Source organism: Microplitis mediator, chromosome 8, assembly GCF_029852145.1.
Source record: "Microplitis mediator isolate UGA2020A chromosome 8, iyMicMedi2.1, whole genome shotgun sequence".
Classification (NCBI taxonomy): domain Eukaryota; kingdom Metazoa; phylum Arthropoda; class Insecta; order Hymenoptera; family Braconidae; genus Microplitis; species Microplitis mediator.
In genome coordinates this window covers 8,590,436-8,612,209 of record NC_079976.1, presented here as the reverse complement: position 1 = coordinate 8,612,209, position 21,774 = coordinate 8,590,436, and the positions used below count along the sequence as shown (strand labels likewise).

The 21,774-nt window shown below is 26.7% G+C and overlaps 2 protein-coding genes across 10 annotated transcripts in view; one reads left to right on the top strand and one right to left on the bottom strand.

The window, feature by feature from the left end:
* The window catches only part of LOC130673635 (uncharacterized), a 114,669-nt gene that overhangs the window by 10,250 nt on the left and 82,645 nt on the right, over window positions 1–21,774 (bottom strand). For all 8 annotated transcript variants that reach the window (XM_057478735.1, XM_057478732.1, XM_057478733.1 and 5 more), the window contains 3 exons: window positions 7,071–7,186; window positions 6,795–6,926; window positions 4,107–4,182 (listed from right to left, as the gene is read on the bottom strand). In XM_057478735.1, the coding sequence (XP_057334718.1) occupies window positions 4,107–4,182; window positions 6,795–6,926; window positions 7,071–7,186 (324 nt within the window). The remainder of the gene's footprint in view (window positions 1–4,106; window positions 4,183–6,794; window positions 6,927–7,070; window positions 7,187–21,774) is intronic.
* On the top strand, window positions 18–20,380 carry LOC130673638 (dynein axonemal assembly factor 11-like). 2 transcript variants are annotated; one of them, XM_057478745.1, is made up of 4 exons: window positions 18–439; window positions 772–1,314; window positions 3,647–3,786; window positions 20,071–20,380. In XM_057478745.1, exons 1-4 carry the CDS (start codon window positions 111–113, stop codon window positions 20,232–20,234), a joined length of 1,176 nt encoding a protein of 391 aa, XP_057334728.1. In that variant the 5' UTR covers window positions 18–110; the 3' UTR covers window positions 20,235–20,380. The 2 variants fall into 2 exon arrangements, with proteins under 2 accessions (XP_057334728.1, XP_057334727.1); XM_057478744.1 differs by lacking the exon at window positions 20,071–20,380 and having other exon boundaries at window positions 3,647–4,455.

Sequence of the window (21,774 nt, the reverse complement as noted above, 5' to 3'; positions counted from 1 at the left end):
TATACATACATTGTAACTAAGGGTAACTCAAAAATATTAAATCAATATTTATAAAATAACCTTACGCAGTCAAAGTGTTTTACAATTGAAATAAATAAATAATAATTAAAATGGTGATAATTACAATAGATCTTATACGCAAACGTTCTGAACACAATGAAGGCGAAATTTCGACTTTAGAAGAAATAACTCTTCATCAAGAAAATATTGAAAAAATAGAAGTTATCGACAAAATTTGTCGTAATTTAAAAATCCTTTTAATGCAAAATAATATAATAAGTAAAATTGAAAATTTAAATATGTTAAAAAAACTTGAATATTTAAATTTAGCGCTTAATAATATTGAAGTAATTGAAAATCTTGAAGGACTTGAGAGTTTAAATAAATTAGATCTAACTGTTAATTTTATTGGCGATTTACAAAGTGTTAAAAAATTGAGGTACTAATTTATTAATAAATATACACTGTTAAAAACCGCGGTGGAGGTGTTAAAATTTCCGTTGTTAAATTTCAACAATGAATTTGAAATTTCCTCCAGATAATATTTATTAAATTTTTATATTTTTTTATATGTAATACATTTTTTTTCTAATTTCTATACGTGGATTTTTTTGTATCACCAGTATTTTAACACCGCCTACATCTGTGTTATTTTATTTTAACACCACACGGTGTTAAATTGAGTCCATTTTTAACACATCTCTTTTTACAGTGTAATTAATTAAAAATTTAAACAAAAAAAATTTTGGTATTTTTTTTTTATTTTTTTAGATGTAATGAAAATTTGAAACAACTATTTTTAACCGGAAATCCTTGTACAGAATACTTTGGTTACCGCGATTACGTAATAGCGACACTACCGCAATTAAAAGAACTCGACATGACAGAAATAACACGATCCGATCGGATTAAAGCACTCCAAAGGTACGCGGAAATTGAAGGAGACGTCATTAGAGGCTATTGGGATTACTCTAAAATTAGAAAAAAACAAATAGAACGTTTTAATCAGCGAGAAAAATTGACAATTACGGAAATAAATGAAAGCTCTGACGCTGATGAGGAGGCTGAAAATTCAAAGTTTTGGAATAGCAAGAGCTATCACACGCCAGAAGATCGGATCGCGATTGCCGAAAAAACTATTGAAATAGCGGAGAAGAAAAGTGGAAAAAAAAATGAGAGATCGGATAAAACTAAATTCGTTCCGAAATTGTTTAATCCTGAAGGCAGAGCTTATAATATCAATCAAGCTAAAGTTTCTTTTACTTTGAACGATGATGATCGTGACAACATTATTCTTGAAGTCATTTTGTACAAGTATGTAATTTTTTTGGATTATTGCATGCAAAAAACAGAAAAAAAAAATACAGTTTCATACATAAAATCCAGAAACGCGGCTTCGAATTGAAAACGAAACATGTGACAAAATTTTTAAAGAATTACAGTTTGAGAAAAATAATTTTATTAAATATAATTTTCAGCAGTAACTTTTACAATTTAGGATGTACACTATTCTCATACGAAAAAATATATATCCAGATATATTCGGGCAGATCTGCATGTATATGCGACTTACATAAAAATATGTGGCATATATGCAGATTTACCCGGATACAATAATTTTTTTTACATGGGATTGGCTAAAGTTTTAGTAAAATCCGGAAATTTTTATTTGAAATTGTAATTTTTTTCGTGTGGAAATATAAGATTAATAATAAGTATAGTAAGCAATAAAAAAAAATTCAAATTTTGATAAAAAAAAATTATTACTCGTAATAAATAATTGCTAATCTCTTTTTAAAAATTATTTTCTGTACTTCATGTACCTGAAGATCGAAACGTTTTTCGCGCAACGAAAATGAAAAATTTATGTAATTTGACTGCTTAAGGGGTAGTTGGGGGTGGCCTGCGATTTCCGGCTGACATACTAGCGCGTATACGAAAAATTTAAAAACTCTAGTTCCAGTAGACTTCTTACTTGTCAATTTGTTTTCTGATTTTCGTTTCGCGAAAAACGTTCCGATCTTTAGGTACATCTGTACTTCAAAGTTTTAATTATCTAGTAAAAAATTAAATTTTTTTTTGCTGACTATTCGCGTAAAAAAATATGTATGTAAAACTTATATGCCACATATATGCCCCACATATTACATATATGCGCGTAAAAACGAATATGTTCGATAAGTTTTGCAAATATGTTTACATATATGTTGACATATATGCGGTCATGCGGTGATATCTATGTCGACATATATATCATCATATATACAAAATATATATACATAAATATACCTTCGCGCAAAAAAACAATATGTGACATATATTTTTTGCATATATAGATTTCTGTGCGAGTATTTGCATTTATAATATTTATTTTACAATCGCAATGCCGACTACTAACAACAAAATTTTTTCACACATACAATTTGTGTCAATATTTAAAATATATAGATTTTTTAAAATTTTCACGCGTTTCTAAAAGGCGGCAAAATAGATTTTAAATAAATTTAACAAAATACTATTTCATTGCTAACAGTTACTTCTTCGATTGCAATCATCGCTTTCATATATAAAAATTATTCCGTCGATATATTTAATTTTAGTTAATATAGGAAAACAATTATTCAATTAAAAGACTGAGTAAAAATTATCAGAATAATTAAAAGTTATTATATTGATTAAAATAATTATCACAGTTAAAGTAAATACTCCACCGTGTGAAAGAGTAATTTAACATAGATAATAAATTTAAAAATACACAGCAAATATATGTTCCACTTAGAACTTCTGATATAATTAATAATATATTGTCTCAATACACAACATATATGAACGTTTATATATATTTTACAAATTAAATATATCTTAGTATACCTCAGGTGTAAACTATTAAAAAAAAATTAATAAAATTTCACTTCTAAATTCGATAAGTCATCGATTCTAAATTATGATATGTCAACATATATATTTATATATACTGAATGTAATACAATATAACAGGATAAAAAAATATATGTATTACAACATATATGTAAACAGTATATGATACGGAAATATATACATATATAAAATTTCTAAAATTTCATAATATGTAATTTTTTTTTTTTTACTAAATAATTATAATTTAAAGCCGGAAAATTATAAATAAGATTTCACACATGATCGAATATAAAAAATTCTAATGATCATCGTTATTGCCACATATTTTTAAATATATAACGCTTTTATATATTTATATATAAGCCGATATGTTGTAAAATGTATAGATCTACAGCTCGCTCTTATAGACTTTACATTAATCATTATTTAATCAATTAATCATCTATAGTCTTACAGGCTTAACAGCTCTGTTAATTGTAATAAGAAATTATTTTCTGAGCAATTTTTATTTTTACGAATAATTTTTTACTTAAAAATAAAATCATTAGATTTTTTTATCGCTTCTAATTTACTCAGTCTTATAAAAGAAGAGGGGGGGGAATGGTCTCCATAAGAAAAAAATGTCAGTATCTACAAGGCCCATTTTGCCCAATTTAGTTCTAATTTTTAAAAAAATTCAAGACCCTCTCCCTCTATATAAAAATTTATATTCGAAATTTTTAAAAATTCAAAAAGAAAATTTAAATAATGAAATTTTTTTTATCTCCAGACATCTAGATACGTCATACGTAGAAGCTGATGTCCAACCAACTTACGTACAAGTAACAATAAAGGGAAAAATTCTCCAACTATCACTTCCGTGTGAAATATCAACAGACTCAAGTGTCGCAAAAATAAATGTCGCAACAGGTAATTTATTAATAACTATGCCACGTTTAACCCCTTTGCCATCTGTGGTAAAACCCGAAAGTTACGCAACTAAAACAACTTGCAAAATTGATAGTAATCGTAACAAACCAACCAAGATCGTAAGATCTACACCTGTTATAACTAAACGAGAGTTATTGGAAATCGGGCCAAGAAATAACGACATGGATTTTTCTAAAATTTATAAATCACCAGAGTTTAAAAAAGACTCGAATAATTTTAAAAATAAAAAGTCTGCCGACTTCATAGACAATCCCGATGTTCCTCCATTAGAGTAAATAAAATAATTTTTAAAGTCTTACCTTAAAAGGATCTTGGAAATCAATGTCTTTAGTTTCTTTTAATCCCAATGGGATCATCGGCATGACTGGCTCTTGTCTGTAAAGTAAATAATTTATATAAAAATTTATACCAAAAATTTTATTTAGTTTCCAATTTTTAAAGTTCAAGCCAATAAAAGATTTAAAAATTTTTAACGACCGATAAATCATCGCCCGGTCCCGTATGTTCGACTTCCCGTTACAAAATACGCCAGCAAATTGACACGAAATGTATCAGCAGATAAAAAAATTCTTTGGTTAAAAAAAATTTAATTAACATTGGACTTGAAAAATATTTTATACCAACAAATTTATTATTTAATTGATGTAAAAAAAAAACTAATTAATAAATTAGATAATATTAAATATATATTGTAACACGCGCTCATAATTACATCCTGTATGATGGCTTTTATTTTATAAATATTAATAATAATATATAAATATATATATTAAGTCGGTATACTGTAGTCTAGTTAATAATGCTAAGGACCATAAAGCGATGATGAGATCAACTGGTGCTACCATGCGTACCCAAGTTAGTTAAAAAGAAGAATATAAGTGAGGTAAAAATAAATTAAAAAAAAAAATAAATAAATGTATGGAATAGATAAAGGAGGTAATGGATAAAGAGAACATGTATGATAGAGAATGCAGAGAAGTGTAAAGTATCCGCTGAAGGATGTTTATAGGATGTTATAGTAGGCGGACAGTGACCCAGGAACCGAAGCATAGCGGATGGACCGACAAACTCAGAACGTAAGTCCAGCAAAGGATAAAAGTCTTTACTTTACTTTACTTTTAAGTTAAACTTGTTGGGTGATGAGGAAGTGCTCAAGCATTACGTTCATTCTGAGGAACGTTCTCGCGCCTTTTATACGCTCCAACGTCATTACGTGTTTGTAAGAAATGTACGCGAGCATCTTCAGCATGCTTAATACAATACATGTAACGTATAACACATAACATTGCTCAAGAACCGCGATTATTTTAAATTCAATCCAGTCAACGAAACGATTATGGATAATGGATATTGTTATTTATATACGTCATTCAAGTTACGTTTGTTCCAATTTACGAGGAAAATGTTTTTTTGTACCTTGAGAATTTTAAGAGCTTATGTGCGCTGGAAAGTCGGGAGTAAATTAGGATTTTATTCGAATTTGAAAATATAGTCCGTACATGGAGTGAATGGGGATTTTTTTTTGTTGAATAATTTGAGACTGGAGTGATCTGAATTTTTTTTCAATTCACATCCACTGCAATCTGAATTTTTGAGGTTCAAATTAATTTCTCTGTGGAGTAAAAATTCACTCCGGATTTGATCAACGTTTACTCCGAAAATTTTTTTTAGAGTAGGGTAGAGGTACCGTTTTTGGCCACTTTAGGGCCAGTTTTGGACACTTAAAAAATTCAAATAAAATAATCTGTAAAAGACCCAATAACATAATCAATTTTTTAAATATGTCTAAAGATACTTCTATCCCACTATTAAAATGAAAATTTTATTTTCCACTTTTTCATTAATTATAATAAAGGATTAAATGTCCAAAAATGGAACAGTGGCCACAAATGGTACCTCTATCCTATATACGTGCGTTGAGTTTATTTTTGGGTAAAATATTTAGGTAAATAAAAATTAATAATCTAGAGAACGATCTCATCCATTTTTGGAAATTAAAAATTTTTTAATTGAGTTATTGCTTAATATATTTTGAAAAAGTATTTCAGTCATAAGAATGGATATTTTTGAGTTTTATCAGTTTGCAAGACATAAAATTATGATTTTATAAAATTATCCCGCATGGAAATAAATATAGATGAGAAAAATCTATGCAACATTTCTATTTTCGGTATTAATATAAATATATATTATAAATGTCGGCATTAATGTCAATACATATGATGCTGCATTTATGTAATTTCAAATACCAGACATGTAATAATTTTTTTAAGATATTTCTTCTTTGCAAACATCTGAGTAACATTTAGAGAAGAGTGGGGCGAAATGAGACACCATTTCTTAACAAAAAAAATTTTTCTTGTAAATATTTACATATAATATGAAGTCAAGTCTTTGGAAAAAAAAAGTATGGGGTAAGCTGGTCACCCCAAATAGTGCGTCTATTTTAAAATTTTGACAAAAAATTTTTTTCTGTTTTAAAGAATTTAAAAAATTCTAGTAATCATGACTGAAATTTTTGAAAAATTATTTCTATTTGTAAAATTTATGAAAAAAATGTCTCAATTTTTCCGAGTGCATTATTTTTTAATTAATTCACAAAGATTTGAAAAAAAAAAAAAGAAAAATAAAAATCGACATTAAAGTCTTTACTTTCAAATTATTTTTAGCTCCAAATAAATGTCCTACCGCACAACGGAATCGTAAAATGAAATAAAAATTTCATTGTTAAAATAAATAACCAGAATTCTTACAACTGAAAAAAACTTTTAAAGCTTCCATAAACTAAATTAATATGACAGTTTATTTATTTATTTAAACGTGACCGCGAATACCGAAACGTCTACTGCACTTACATTTAAGTTAAGTAACAAGATTAAAAATAAGAACAGATACTTTTAGAGGATTATGAAATATTGACTTTAGAAGGCTTTCAAATTCACCGCCAATTTAAAAATATTAAATAAATAAATAAATCTAATAATTACCCATCGACATTTTGATAGAGCTCAACAGAACTATTTAGCTCAGCGAGTTGTTCTTTCAGTAATTGAAGATTTGAATTAACAAAACTCAATTCCAATGCTACTGTTTCCTTTAATTTCCGGTTTGTGGTTGCTCTGAAAGTCACGGAATATATTTTTTTTTTGTTGAAAGTAAATTATTTCACAAGTCTGATATAATTTCAGTAATTTCAAGACTTCCAGACTGGCTATTATATATATAATATAAATATATATGTATATGTATTTATATATACTTACTTGAAGAGATTTTCCGCACCAGCACGTAGTCTCAGTTCTTTGTTTATTTCTTGGTTGAGTTTACTTCGCCTGTTTTGAAGTTTTCCTCGACATGTCGCTACTCTGGGATCCGAACCCTTTAATAACAAGACAAAAAAAAATATGATAAATATATATTTATGTATTTATAACGCGTTCATAAAATAAATCCATGTGAAATATTATTTATAAGACAATAATATTAATAAATTAAAAATAAAAAAAGTAAACCGTGTTAACTGTACGTTTAATGGCAAAATGCAAAATAACTTGCGGTCTTTAAAATGGTTAAAATTGAAGACGTTTAAATACCGTAAGTTGAAGTACTTTGAAGAAAGATATGCTCTTGATTACACATGTGGATTTTCTTTTACGGATATAAACCTGGTTAAATGTATGTGTTGGCATGTAAATATATTAACGGTTGTGAGAAATAAATGAATGAGAAAAATAATAATTTGCGACTCTATTAAAGCCTTTACATGACAAATTTTAAATTCATTTAATTCATTATAGTATTGAGTTTATGACTTATTTTATGGTTATAACGGTTTTATTTATATGTTTTTAATAAAAGGATTAATTATATTTTTAATTTGGAAATTTATTTTTGCGAATTTCGAAAATAGTTTGATGACTAAGTTATTTAATTTTGCAAATAATTATTTAATAAATTTTATTTATTAAGCTGATAAATTTTTTTTAATTATTTGATATTTAACTCTTCGGCAAGCCGGCTCGGTTGAGGCACACATGGATTTTTTTATGTCAGTAACTTTGAAGCGGCGTTATGTAGCTCTAGTGACTATTCGTGAAAAATTTTTGAGCTGACGGGTCTTTTTGGTGAAATGCGTTTGATTATCTCAGTGCGATTCGAAACATCAGAGTCAAAGTCACCCATGTGCCCTAAAAGATCCAGTTTGCTGGAGTCTTTAGTAATGTCAGTTTGTATATTTTAATTTTTATTTATTTTTTTTATTTTTTTGAGATTGTCATTCTATGAAAAAAATTATTATTATTATTATTGAATTAAAATATTTAGTATGGCAAAGAGAAATTGTGGGAAATTGCGTTATCTATTACGCGAACAACGACCGGTGGGTGATAAAACTTCCGAAGATGAGAAAGATTACGTAGAAGCTAAAAGAAGATTTAAATTTGACAGAAAAAATTTTTAATTGCGCTGATTACAAGTAATCAATTTGTGAAGATCGTGATACGTACTAGTGTCATGATTGTTGAAAATCAATAATACTATAAATAATTTCATCAGATTTTTCATATATTTCCAATTATAAATTGACATTTACCAACAAATATTTACTTATTTTAATAAAAAATTAATGACAATTTAATTTTTTTTTTTTTATTTAAATTGGAAAAAAATAAAGAATTTTCAGTTGGTAAAATAATAAGTTTTTTCAGTCGACACGTCTCACTTTTTTTTTCAAAGGTAAGACATTAAGTAGAAAACCTTGAAAGGATTTTTTCAGGTCCAGTTAAAAGTTGTAAATTTTATTTTAGAAGATGCGTTTTTGTCCTAAACTAATAATCGTAAAAAAAAGTTATCACATGTTGACAATAAATCAGAAAATATTCTATAATATTCCAGAATTTTTAATTTAAATTAATAATGGCTTTAGTAAAATTATTCTTGTAAGGGTTAAAATATGAAAATTATTTATTATTATAATTTGCTTTTTATGATCACGTCCTTATTTAAGATTCGTCACGATAAATTATTAGATTTAAAAGTAAAAGTCTTTTTATAAACTTTACGATCACATAAAACTTTTTAAAATAATAATAATTTTATATGACAGAATGTAATTTTTAAATATGTCATATTTTTTTAACCGTATAAATCCTTCCCAAGGTGAACTACCGTAGCAAATATTTATCGTGATTCAAAAAATAAAAAAACTGCCCAACTCGTTTAAAAAAAAAAAAATTTATTTCTAAATTATGTAGCAACAAAACCACTTTGGACTCAAAAAACATCTTACATAAGCTTACATAAATATTGCAAGCATATATAAATATCAGACAACATACAGTAATAGAAAATAAATATATATATTTATGAACGATTAACGATATATATATTTCATAATAATCATAACCAATGATTTAGTCTTACAAACAAAAAGTTCCGGGTTTAAATACTACCGACTGATTTAATAAAAAAACCTCCGTCTAAATCTATGACTTTAATTTTCAAGCTTATAAGTTTAATGAGAACGTGTAACGATTAGATTTATATTAGTTTTATTATTACTCAAGAATATAAGTTAACTCTCTCAGAGACTTAGTCTCTTCTCATAATAACTTTAAGTCTTCGAGACTTGTCGCCGATCAACATTCGAAAGCTATTAAGGAGACGAGTTAGTAATGCTCTTACTTAGCACTAACATTAATAAGATTTACTTGTATATATGTATGTATATATATAGTATTGAAGGATATAGTAATGGAATAAAAAAAAATCAAGTACGTGCGATGAGTTTATGAGTCTAACGAGTCATCAAGAAAACAATTTTTTGTATCCCAGTACTGCCTTATTCGAGTTAATCATTTTGAGTTCATTAATCATAAGATATTAATGATAATGACTTGCTCGATTGTGAGTAAGATTTTTTATTCATAATTTGTTTTTTTTTTCTTTTTATTAAATTATTATTCTAATAATAATGTTACAGTTGAGGTAACTGTTATCAGAGTGTGCACAGGTGCATGACATTAAATGTAACGCAGTAAAAGTGAAGGGAATATAACACATTCCAGTTGACCCGTTCACTATCGTATAGAAAACTATCGATAAGCTGGAGAAAAATTATAAATTATTTGTATTAATGGTGACAGACACTTGTGAAAATTTATGGTTTTTAATTGAATTAAAGTTTGTAGAAAAAAATGTGAATTCAATTTTTGGTCACATTTAAGCAATTATTCTAATTAGTGTGTAATTTTGATTAAAAATAAATTTGTGATTTTTGGAATCGACGACGGGTCAATAAAATTAAGTGCGAAATTTTTAGGGGTATGTTTTTTTTTATGCTTAAAAAAATTTAATTATGAAGAGACGGTAGAATTTTTGAAAAAATGATGACGATACGTAATATAAAAAAATTATTTATTATTTGAGTTTGAAAGAAAAATAGTTTCTGTATTTTTATTGAAATCTTCATAGCGGTCTTTATATGCGACCGCTAATTTTATGATATTTTGAATTTGAAATTTTGGCGCGAAACGTAGTAAGTTTTTTTGTTGGTCCAAAATTATTCAGATGTTACTGTCCATCTTACGGCAATAAATTAACTAAAATTCAATTACATTTGGATCAAAAAATGTAATGCAGTAGTGAAAAATTGAATGCTATGCCAACTAAAATCATTGACGTTCACTTGATTCAATAAATTAAAATTTTATTATTATAGACCGTAGTATAGTCATTTAATCCTATAGGTTATCTTAAGGTTATTTTACGTAATTAATTATTTCATATTGAAATACTAATAATTAATTGATAAAAATGTAGTTATTGATTATGAGAAATGATAAATTACCAATTACCATAAAGATAATTTTTGAATAGATTGTTCTTAGAAAATAAATGAGTAAAGTGACGTAAGTATATTTTTATAAAAGTAGAAATTTTTTTTTTTCTTAATTATTTTACGGACAAATTTTAAGCCACTTCTAAAAAAAGGTCATAATTAAAATTTCAAAATTATGATAAAAAAAATTTTTTTCATAGAGTGTAGAGTAATTCTTTTACAATAGTAATTGCCACGATAAAATTTTCGGGTTTCCTTACCCCCAAACGTTTTTTCAATGAAACGTCAATCATATTGTCATCTTTATCTTGACCTACAGACTCTTTATCTTCACAATCCGTATTATTAAATTCTATTTTATCTTTCACATCATTTATAGTTTTTTCTTCTTCCTCCTCTTCCTCTTCCTCTTCTTCTTTATTAATTTTCACCGAATCTTCCTGCGTTATCACTGTCGTGTGATTTTTCAGTGACGGCGTATGATGTACCCACTTGAGCATAATTGTCACATAATTATTTTGTTCTCAAAAAAATAATTATTTATCACAACAATAAATAACTATATATTTTTATTTAATAAACAATCACATTATTTTTCACACATGTCCTAATTTAGTCTTCAAAATCTTTTCAGACAATTTAAAATCCAGATTTTGTTAAGAAGTGATTCAAATTTCGGGCAAATCGCGCCTAAAAAAATTTATTAAAAAAAAAAACATTAAATACTTGATACACCGTAAAAAATACGGAGTAAACAGGGAGTTAGTTTTTCCAGCGGAGTGATTTCGGAGTGATTTGGATGTTTTTTTAACCCGCGTTCACTTCCCGCGAAAAAAATAATTTCGCCTTCATAACAAAAGTCAGGATGACGAAAAATTTTGTTGTAATGACAAACATGATTAGCTTACGGTAACAAATCAATTTGTTATAGTAACAAAGAAATTTGTATCGTAACCTGAGTCAAAATATCTAGCCTCAATCTAGCCTCATCGAACCCAAGTAAGCCTCAATCCAGCCTCACTGAATAAAGAAAGCATTTTGAGCCTCAAATGATGTTCAAAAAGCCTCAATGAGCCTCAAATGGTTCTCAAAAATCCTCAAGAAAGTATGCGCAGACTACACGATTGTGGCCTATGCGCATACGTTTACTATGGGACACTTGTAAATTTTGTACCAGTTTTCTTATAGTCCGGTGATACTATGCACCCATAGTAAAATTTATTGGGAATTTTTCTCAGTGTAGTCCAGGCTAGGTTCATTTGAGGCTCATCGAGGCTTCTTGAGGATTTTTGAGAACCATTTGAGGCTCATTGAGGCTTCTTGAACATTATTTGAGGCTCAAAATGCTTTTTTTACTCAGTGAGGCTGGATTGAGACTTACTTGGGTTCGATGAGGCTAGATATTGTAACCCGGGAATTAAGAAGTCGATTTGTTACGAGAACACATGATATTTATTATAACAATATCATCATATTTTAAAGCCGGCATTTGCTACCGTAAGTAATCTTACTCTCTAAACATGAATTAATGCAAATAAGTGAATATTCACTAATTCCAAGTGCAAATCGAACTACTCATTTCCAAAAAGTGGTTCGGTTGGCACTCAGAATTAGTGAATATTCACTAATTTCACCTATTCATGTTTAGAGAGTAGCTTATGATTATAAAAATGTTTGTAAATGCTACAAATTCATTCTGTTACTTTAACAAATCAGTTTTTTTATTGGAATACAACAGTTTTGTTACAGTTACAAATCACTGCTTGGCCCAACGAATGCTTTGTTATCGGTATGTTAAGGCAGAATTTCGTTACCGTAAGTTATCTTATCTTGTGGTCACAAAAATTTTTTTCCGTGATCACTCCGCTAATTTTTTACAGTGTAATATTTATTTATTTATTTACTATTATTATTTAAAAGGATAATTAAATAGGAAGACTATTGTCATTAATGATTATCATTTTAACGGATGGTCTTTCTGTCACTGGTTACACGCTTTCTACACACCGGAAACCGTGCCTTATTGCTCACTCAAACACTACTCTGGATTAAACTTGTTCCTCTCGATACACAATACAATCAATAAATAATCTGGGATCCGCGATTCAATTTAACGCCTATCTGAATTTTTATTCGTGAATAAAAGTATAATCTAAAGTACTGACTTGAATGACGAGGAAGTAAAGACTGTCGTCGGTCGAGTGGAACAAGCGACAATAGGGAAATGTTCAATAAACTTTTTTTCTTTTTTATGTAACGACTAAAATTAACCATTTACATGACAAACAGTCTAATTTAAAAAATATATATATGTTTAAATTCAACAATTTGATACCATACTTTTTAAATAAAATGTCTTGTTTACGGAACGTGTTTCAATTCGGAAGATTATGTGTTATGATAATGACGGCGATAAAATTGTTATCTATAACGGTTGTTTTTTTTTTTTTTTGTTCATATTTATTTATCTATTGTGTTCTCTATAATAATTTGTATATATGTTTCAATAATAGAAGAAATACAATGTCTTACAAGTTGACAACTGCGTGAGTTAACTTCCGGTTGAAGCATAAGCGCACTCGGACGAGCGAACAAGAAAGTAGGCAACCGGTTGTTGTGTGAATCGAATGTGCGTTTGTATTAAATATTTTCTTGGGGACATCTATGGGATTACGAGAATTCTCTCAAGATCTAACTAAACTATATTTTATACAATTTTATAAATAAACATTCAAATTGCGCATGATCTATTTAAATTTGAAAAGAAAAATGTATAGAGTAGACCAATTACTTTTAATATAAAATTTAATTACGGATAATTATTTGAAAATCTTTGATTAAAAATTCTGCCTGTCTGGATTTTCTATTGTTTGAAAAAAATGATTTGTCACAAATGTCACTGCCGGCTATTATATTTAAATTTATTCATAAGGCTTGAAAATTATTAATTATTTATATAAAACGGTTGATATTTTAAATATTTATGATAATGATGACAACACTTGATATTTTGAAATTTGAAATTTAAATGTCAGATAACTGATCCGTCACTTGCTGGACCGCGATGGTAACTGAGTTGATGTTGGTTGCGGTCAGCACAAGAGACCCCACGGGGTCCTATCTGTACAGTAGTATGGAAGGTATAAAATAAAGCCCGTTCTTTCTGTTCGATATTCCAGCTCAGCGCAATGTTCTGTTGTATACTGGGTGAAAGGAATCAAGTGCTAGTGAGTTTTATAAATATTTGGTGGGGGATTTGGATTTTATTTATTATCAAATAATAATTATGCTCATTGATACTTGGGCTTATTGTTATTTATATTCTCGGAAAAAAGTAGAGTAATCAAAATTAATATGAAAGCAAAAAGTGGAATTTGTTATCAACAATTAGTGTTGCTATGATTAATGCTAATTAATTTATGATAACATAAATTAAATAATTTATATTTAATGAAATTAGAAATTGCTATTCCAGGTACTGATTTTTCTGTGCAGTAAAAATTAAAAAATTTGAAATTCTTATTTTATAAAATATATTCCATTAATTCTTTTCTATTTACTGATAGTTAAAATTAAGTATCACTTATACATTAACGAAAATTAATTTTGTATGATACCAGCATCGAAACTTCAAGTTTGTACAGCCAATCGAAACAAACTAATTTCAACGCAATGCCGCGGGCAAATATTTGTTTCGTCCTTTAGGAAGAATAGTATATTACACACCAGGGAAGAAAAGTAGGACATCCAACCCACGTGTATGTCTATTTGAGCCGAAGACAAGGGTGACAAATACGCAGATTGGGATGCCCTACTTTCCTCGGTGGTATGTACACTATTTTTCACCAGATCTGTACCTGAAAATTTAAATTTTTGCCTTTGTTTCTGGAAAAAATGGCACATGCCTGACTTTCTTCCCTCTAAACCAGGTAAGAATTTAAACTTTCGGTGCGATGATTTAAGCTCTGATTTTTGTCATTAGTTTATCACTAAGTTCGATCACTAATTTTATTTATTTAACAGACGTTCTTATTTTTTTCTCTCACACGTAAGTGCCCGCAAAAAAAAATATCCCGGCAAAATAGGATATATCCGGTTTGTATCTTTAGGATTGTCGTATGTGTGCTACTTTGCCGGTATATATTCCTGGATATATATTTTTGGGTATGGGTGGACAAACAGTATTATCTTTATTGCACTAATTCAGTAATCAGCAGGGTACGCAAGTTTGTGCTCAACAATAAAAATAAAAGAAAAAAATTCGCGCAAATTTCTCAAAGAAATTTTTAAAAGATATATTTAAATGTCGAATGTCATTAAAGCCGTCGAAATTAAGCTTGTGAAAAAAATATGTCAATAGGACAATCAGCAAGATAATTAGCAAGACCATCAGCAAGACAATTGTCTTGCTCGTTGTCTTACTGGCAGTCTTGCTGCTTGTCTTGCTGGTGGTCTTGAAAATTATCTTGCTGATTGTCTTATTCGCATATATTTTTCACAACTTCAATTTCAACATTCTTTTATGGCATTCGATATTTGAATATATCTTGGATTTAATTCACATGACTTTGCTCGCAATCGTAATTTTTATATAGAGAAATCTGGGCGAATTCTTTCCTTTTATTCTTATTGTTAAGCACAAACTTCTGTACCCTGGTAATCAGGAACTTTGCCCGAGTTTTTCTCTTAAACAAACAAGAATTATTGCAACAATGAAAGCGCACCGCTAAATTAAGCAGTAGTGCATCGATGTGTAGACTGTAGTTTGTATTTAGTGATTTTTTTTCTAAATGACAGTTATATCTTTACTTTTTTTATTTACTCATATTTATTTGATGATTTGTTCAAATTGTTTATGATAATTACTTAACTTTTGTAATTAAAGCACTAGAGAATTTAAATAGTTTTGTATTGTTTAGTTATGGTTAGATGCTCTAAGATCATTGAGAAATAATGACGAGAGTAATTATTAATTAAGATAAGAGCCGATAATTGGAGTTATTTGAATAAAATAATTAATTTAGTATTATAATTTTTAATGTAATTTAATTTACATTTTAAATTATTATTATTATAATTAATCGGATATAAAAAATTAACAATTATGGTTTTTATCTCTTTTATTTTTAATTGTAATTTAAAAACAATTTTTTTTATTAGTTCATTGAAACTATTTTACAAATATTTAGTATTTAATACTTTCATTTTCTAGTTACAGTAACAGTTAATGACATAATTACAAGTTAATTATTAATTATAGCGCAGATAAAATATTTTTATAATTATCGGTTGAGATTAAAAATTTATTTATTGCTTTTTTTATAATAATAAATTTCTTTATCTTTTATTGCAAAGTCGTTATTAAATATTTAGCCAACTTTTATTACTGAGAATATTTAAGATTATTTTACACTTAAATTTTATCTTTTTAAAATATATATCATTGATATTTATTTTAAAATTACAATTTATTTTTATTGTACTATTTATTTTAATATTTTAATGATAAAAAAGTTTTATGGTTTCTTAGAACCACGTAATTATTGCAGTATAAATAAAACTTTATACTTGTCTTGTTATTTTTTTTTTTACGATTATTAATTTTTTACCAAAATTTTTCGTTGGCCAAAATCTGCTAAATTTTCCTAAGATATCAACGATTTTAGCTGAGTATTAATCAAATCAATGAGAAATATTTTTTTTTTCTTATTGATATTCATTTTTTAATAAATTTTTTCTCAAAAGTTACATATTGATGTCAATTTTTATTAAAAATCAGTCTTATATTTATATCAATATATTAAAATATCATTTTTTTTTTTTTTGTATAAAATTAATACCGAAATTTCTATTTATAAAAAAGCGCTCATAAATTTTAATGATAATTAATTTTATCAGTTACTAGATTGTAAAAGTTTTATTTACAATTTTTTCTATTTTTACAATTCAAAATTTTATATAAATTTTTTATCAGACATCAAAAAATTTATTATAAAAAATCTAATAAATTTATGTTTTGGTAAGAACTAATAAGAATATTTTCTAAAACATTTGAAAATTATCCCTGATTAAAAATACTCATTGAAAAGTATTGAAAAAGATGAGAATTGAATACTTTTGAATAAATCCTATTCCACAAGGTTTTCATCTGGACATGAAATCAATACTTTTCAATTATATTGAATCTAAAAATAATATAAGAATTTCTAAACTTCAAAGAATTGAAAAAGATTCGAATAAATTGATATTTTTAATCTTTCTGAATCCTCGTCAATAACAAAATAGTTCCATATTTCGGGTTAAGAGTTGGATTGAAAAAGATTCAAATGAATTTACATTTTCGAATCTTTCTGAATCCTTCTCAATACCAAAAAAGTTCGATATTTTGGATCGAGTGTAGGATTGAATAGAATTGAAAGAAATTGAGAATTTTCAATTTTTCTGAATCTTTCTCAATACTAAAATAGTTCCATATTTCGAGTTATGACTTGAATTGAAATAAATTTAAATGAATTCACATTTTCGAATCTTTTTCAATAGCAAAATAGTTTCACATTTCGGGTCGCGTGTAGGATTGAAAAAAAATTGAGAATCTTTAATTTTTCTGAATCCTTCTCAATGCTTGGAATTGGGAAGTATTTAAATGATGAAAGATTGAATTCTTTTAAATACTTTTGAATTCTATTATAAGATTTAGAAAGTATTCAAATGATCGAAATTTCAATTCCATTTAATATTTTTCATAATCTCCGTATGAATTGAAATAATTTTCTAGACTTTTCAATGAGTATTGTTAATCAGGATTTAATTTATACGCATAATGCGGAAAACTTTCAAAGAAACAAATTAATAATATTAAAATTTTCGAATTTTTCATAGCCGTAAATAAAGAAGACGACTTCTGATTGAAAATAATTAATTTAAAAAAATTAACATTATAAATCAAAATATAAACGAATTTAAATTTTTAAAAATTCACTATCGATTTAATGAGTACAATTATTCGAACTTGAAACAGAAAAAAATCTATTTTTCACAAAAATAAATTTTGTAAAATTGGACTATCATTGAAACGAAAAATAATTTCATTGTTCTTTTTTAATTTCAATAACTTTCTTAACAATCCCATAAGATTCTTTAAAATCTTCAATCCAAGAATCCGTAACCATAAAATTAAACTCAACAATATTCTGCGCACCCAAAGCCCATTGACGTATATCCCGATCAGTAATCGGAAACTGTTTTTTATAAAGCGCATTTAGAAATTTTTTAAAAGTTATCTCCGATATTTTGTCCATTTTCTCACTAGAACGTTTACTCTTCATCACTTCTTTTTCCCATCGGCGTAATTGACCTTCGGTAGTTACCAACTTAAATGCATTTCTAACGACAGATACTTTTCTCGTCCTGTCACTTTTACAAGAGCGCCAGTATTTTACGGCATTTTTTTTATAATCATAATCAATTTGACTATCCGATAATTTTTTATACATTTTGTACCACGGATCGTCTATACGTGGTCTACAACATTTTAATATATATATTTCTTCTTCATCACTATCGTCATTGATGACTTCGATGTTATCATTATTACCGTCATTTGAATAATTAAAGTCCAATGTATAATTTTTTTCCATTTTAATTTATTTATTTTTTAAATTTATTCCACTTCTCTTATCTTCAATTGATTTAAATCTCGATAAATAACCACTATAAGTACACGCTAAGTACTTAACGTTTAATTGATTTTTTATTTCTGTAAAATTTATATATTATATATATTTTTAAAAGTATTAATTTTACTTTTAAATTCAAATAATTGTTTATTTTAAATAATTTTTCAATGCACCTTGATTTTATTATTTGAAAATGGCGGTCGAATTTAATGGAATGCGGGAAACCACGTATACAATTTATTATACCGCGCACATCACCACGCACAGACAATTATATTTTGAATTTAATAATGTTATATTTTTGAATAAAATTTTAGTATTTAACACTTGTTAAATAATTTTATTTAGTAAACCAACGTTATTTTAATTTGAATAATTATTTGTAGTGAATATTTTATTTAAAATTTGAGTTTGAAAGTTTGTAAGAAATATATACAAGTAAGAGAAAACTATAAGATGCAGTTGTTGGCAGCACACAAAAGAAACATCTGTTTATTTTTTACATGTGTTCAAGTTCCCACCACCTGATATCCTATCCCTACTTTACTATACATGGATCCGAGAAAACGGATGTATGTTTGGTATATAGATGGAAGAAGCTATATTTAGTTGCATCAGCTGCGATAGATCGAGATCATGCTCTGTTTTATCTGCTGATGATATTTCGTGTTTTTTATTTTCAATTTTATACTTTGAATTTAATGGAGTTTTTATCTTTTTATCTAAATCGCGAGCTGTAAAATATGGTAATAATCTTTTATAGAGAATCGAAACTTAATTAATAGATCGTGTGATTATTTTTATTGAGAAAACTTTTTAAAAAATTTATATAGTTATAGAGGTTTAAACAAAATGGGATAGTTTGGGCATAGTGGGGTAATTTAAAATTAATAGGGAGGAAAATTTTATATTTATAATCGGTTTGAAATTTTTTTCTTTATTTTAATATACATAATTCGAGATATATAAGAAATATGTTTTCAAAATTTTTGTGTTCGAAATTTTTTTAGAAATTTTTTAAATTTACTACTCTATTGAAAGATAATTTTTACTTAAATTTTTAAATGAATTATAAACGTCAAATTTAATGGAGAAACGGGAAAAAAATTTTTTTTTTAGGATACTCTATTTTGAAATTTTTTTTTGAAAAATAATTGAAAATTTGTTTTATTATCTTCAAATATAAGTAAAAAGTAAAAGATCAAGGTCAAAAAATTGTACGATTTCTTAAGTGTTCTCATTTTGCTTACATATATGTATATATAATTTATATTGAAACTGTCATATTTTACTACTTAAAGAGCGGAATGCGTCCAAAATTGACCACAAATTATTTTGTAATTAATTATTATTTTTTGTACTTTTAAAAAAATAAAAAAAAAAAAATTACTGAAAAATTTCAAGCGGATACGAATTTATAACAACAAACGAGACGATGCATCAGGGATAAGTATACGCGCAGGTACTCGAGAAAAAAAATTTTACCCGAAACTCTAAATGGATTTTTCTTGAAACTTTTTTTTGACATTGTCTGTCTCTGCATGATATCCAGAGTTTCTAAAATATTTTCAAGGACTTTTTATTTTCGAAATTAGTCACACTATAGTCTACCATTTTTTTTTTTATTTTAACTCTGTTGATTGAAATTTTTATAAATAATTGAACAGTGTAATTATTTTTTTTTTAATAAAAAATTTAGCTCAACTATAATAATAAAATCGCACTATAATACTTTTTTTAAATTTTTAGATCCAATCTATGGACAAGTTATGATGCAGACAGTGAGACAGCAATTTTTTAGCATTGCAGACAACTTAATTTACAGTAAAAAAAAAAAGTGTATAACAAAATTTTTCGTATACTCAAAGGATCAATCTGTAATTACCATCTGTCTTTTACAATTGCAATTATAGTAATATGTTTAGTATTAATTTGAACCATCATCAAATCTGTCATCTTTATACCAAAAAAACTTGATGTCTACATTTAAAGTATGCTATGATTTATTACGTGATAAAACGTAATGTCACAATATTTCTTATATAACTGTATATACAGACCACCGTACAATAAATTTTATTCAAAAAAATTTTAATAACCATTTTTTTGAGCCCGATTTTGCCCAAAAATTAAGAAATAAAATGTTTTGATCACAACTGAAACTTTGTAGGATTTTCTTTGCATAAGAGATAGTTAAAAAATTCACCATATTAAGGATAAAAAAAAATCAACTTTAGAGATATAATTTGTAACCAGTAAGGTAAGTGACCCCTCTATCAGCCAGGCCCCCTTTATCAGCCACTTAGTCGAAAAATCGATATATTTCCATCATAAGTACCTATTCATGCGTAAATAGTTTTTAAAAAACAAGTAAAATTAATCTAATTTAGATTAAACATACTTTGATTATTGTAAAAATTCATTTTATAATTAAAAAAAAAAATAATAATGCGTCAGATGCGATTTCTTGTAATTTTTTATCAGGTAGGTTAGGGTTTCTTGTTTTTTCAATAACCTATATTACTAATTAAAAATAACAATACAAGTTCAATTTTATTTTCGTAATCTTATTAGCTCGTTTCATAGTAATTTTAGGAGTTAAAAATTTAATGATTTTTACCTAATTTATATTAAAAATATGGTGGCCGAATATAGAAACAAGAAAATTACCTCTGTATGCATTATTGGCCACCTTAGTTTTATTTTTTTGAGGTTATTAGTATTTACATGCAAAATAGTTAATTTAATTTGTTAATGTCAAAATAAATAAACAAATTGATTAAGTTATATTTCAAAATAAATATTAATATTTAGAATAGATGTAATAAATTATATACATCCGATCAGCTAAAATTTTATCGAAAAGGTGGCCGATAAAGGGGGTCTAGGCAGGCCGATAGAGGGGACATCAGGAATTGAAGTTATTTTCATATATTATTTAATTTCTAATAAATATTTTTAGATCTATTTTTTTTAATTGGAAGTTAAATGTATAAGCTTCAAGGTTCTATCTGTTTTATACATGAATTGGTTTTTTATATTCTAATTCTTAATTCGAAAAAAAAAATACGCTTAACTGACAGATAGAGGGGTCGCTTTTACCTTATTGGGTACTTCAAAAATTAAAATATTTTGAATATCTTTAAAACTACTTCAATTTTACACTTCATTACAATGAAAATTTTTGTATTTTTTCGTTAATTGAAATAAAGTGTTAAGTTTCCATAAATAGTGCAGTAGCAACAATTGGCACTTCAACTCTAATTGCATAAAACATTTTGAAATTCATACAGTCATATTTTGTCCATAATTATAAAGTTTTTATTTTTCGGTCAAATCTATCGAATTTTTTGAAAATTTTATTCATACCAGGATTTCTATAAATAATTTTGTCGTTATTTATATAACGTTATCTACAATTACTTTCCTTACTTGTTATTAACTGGTTGTTCT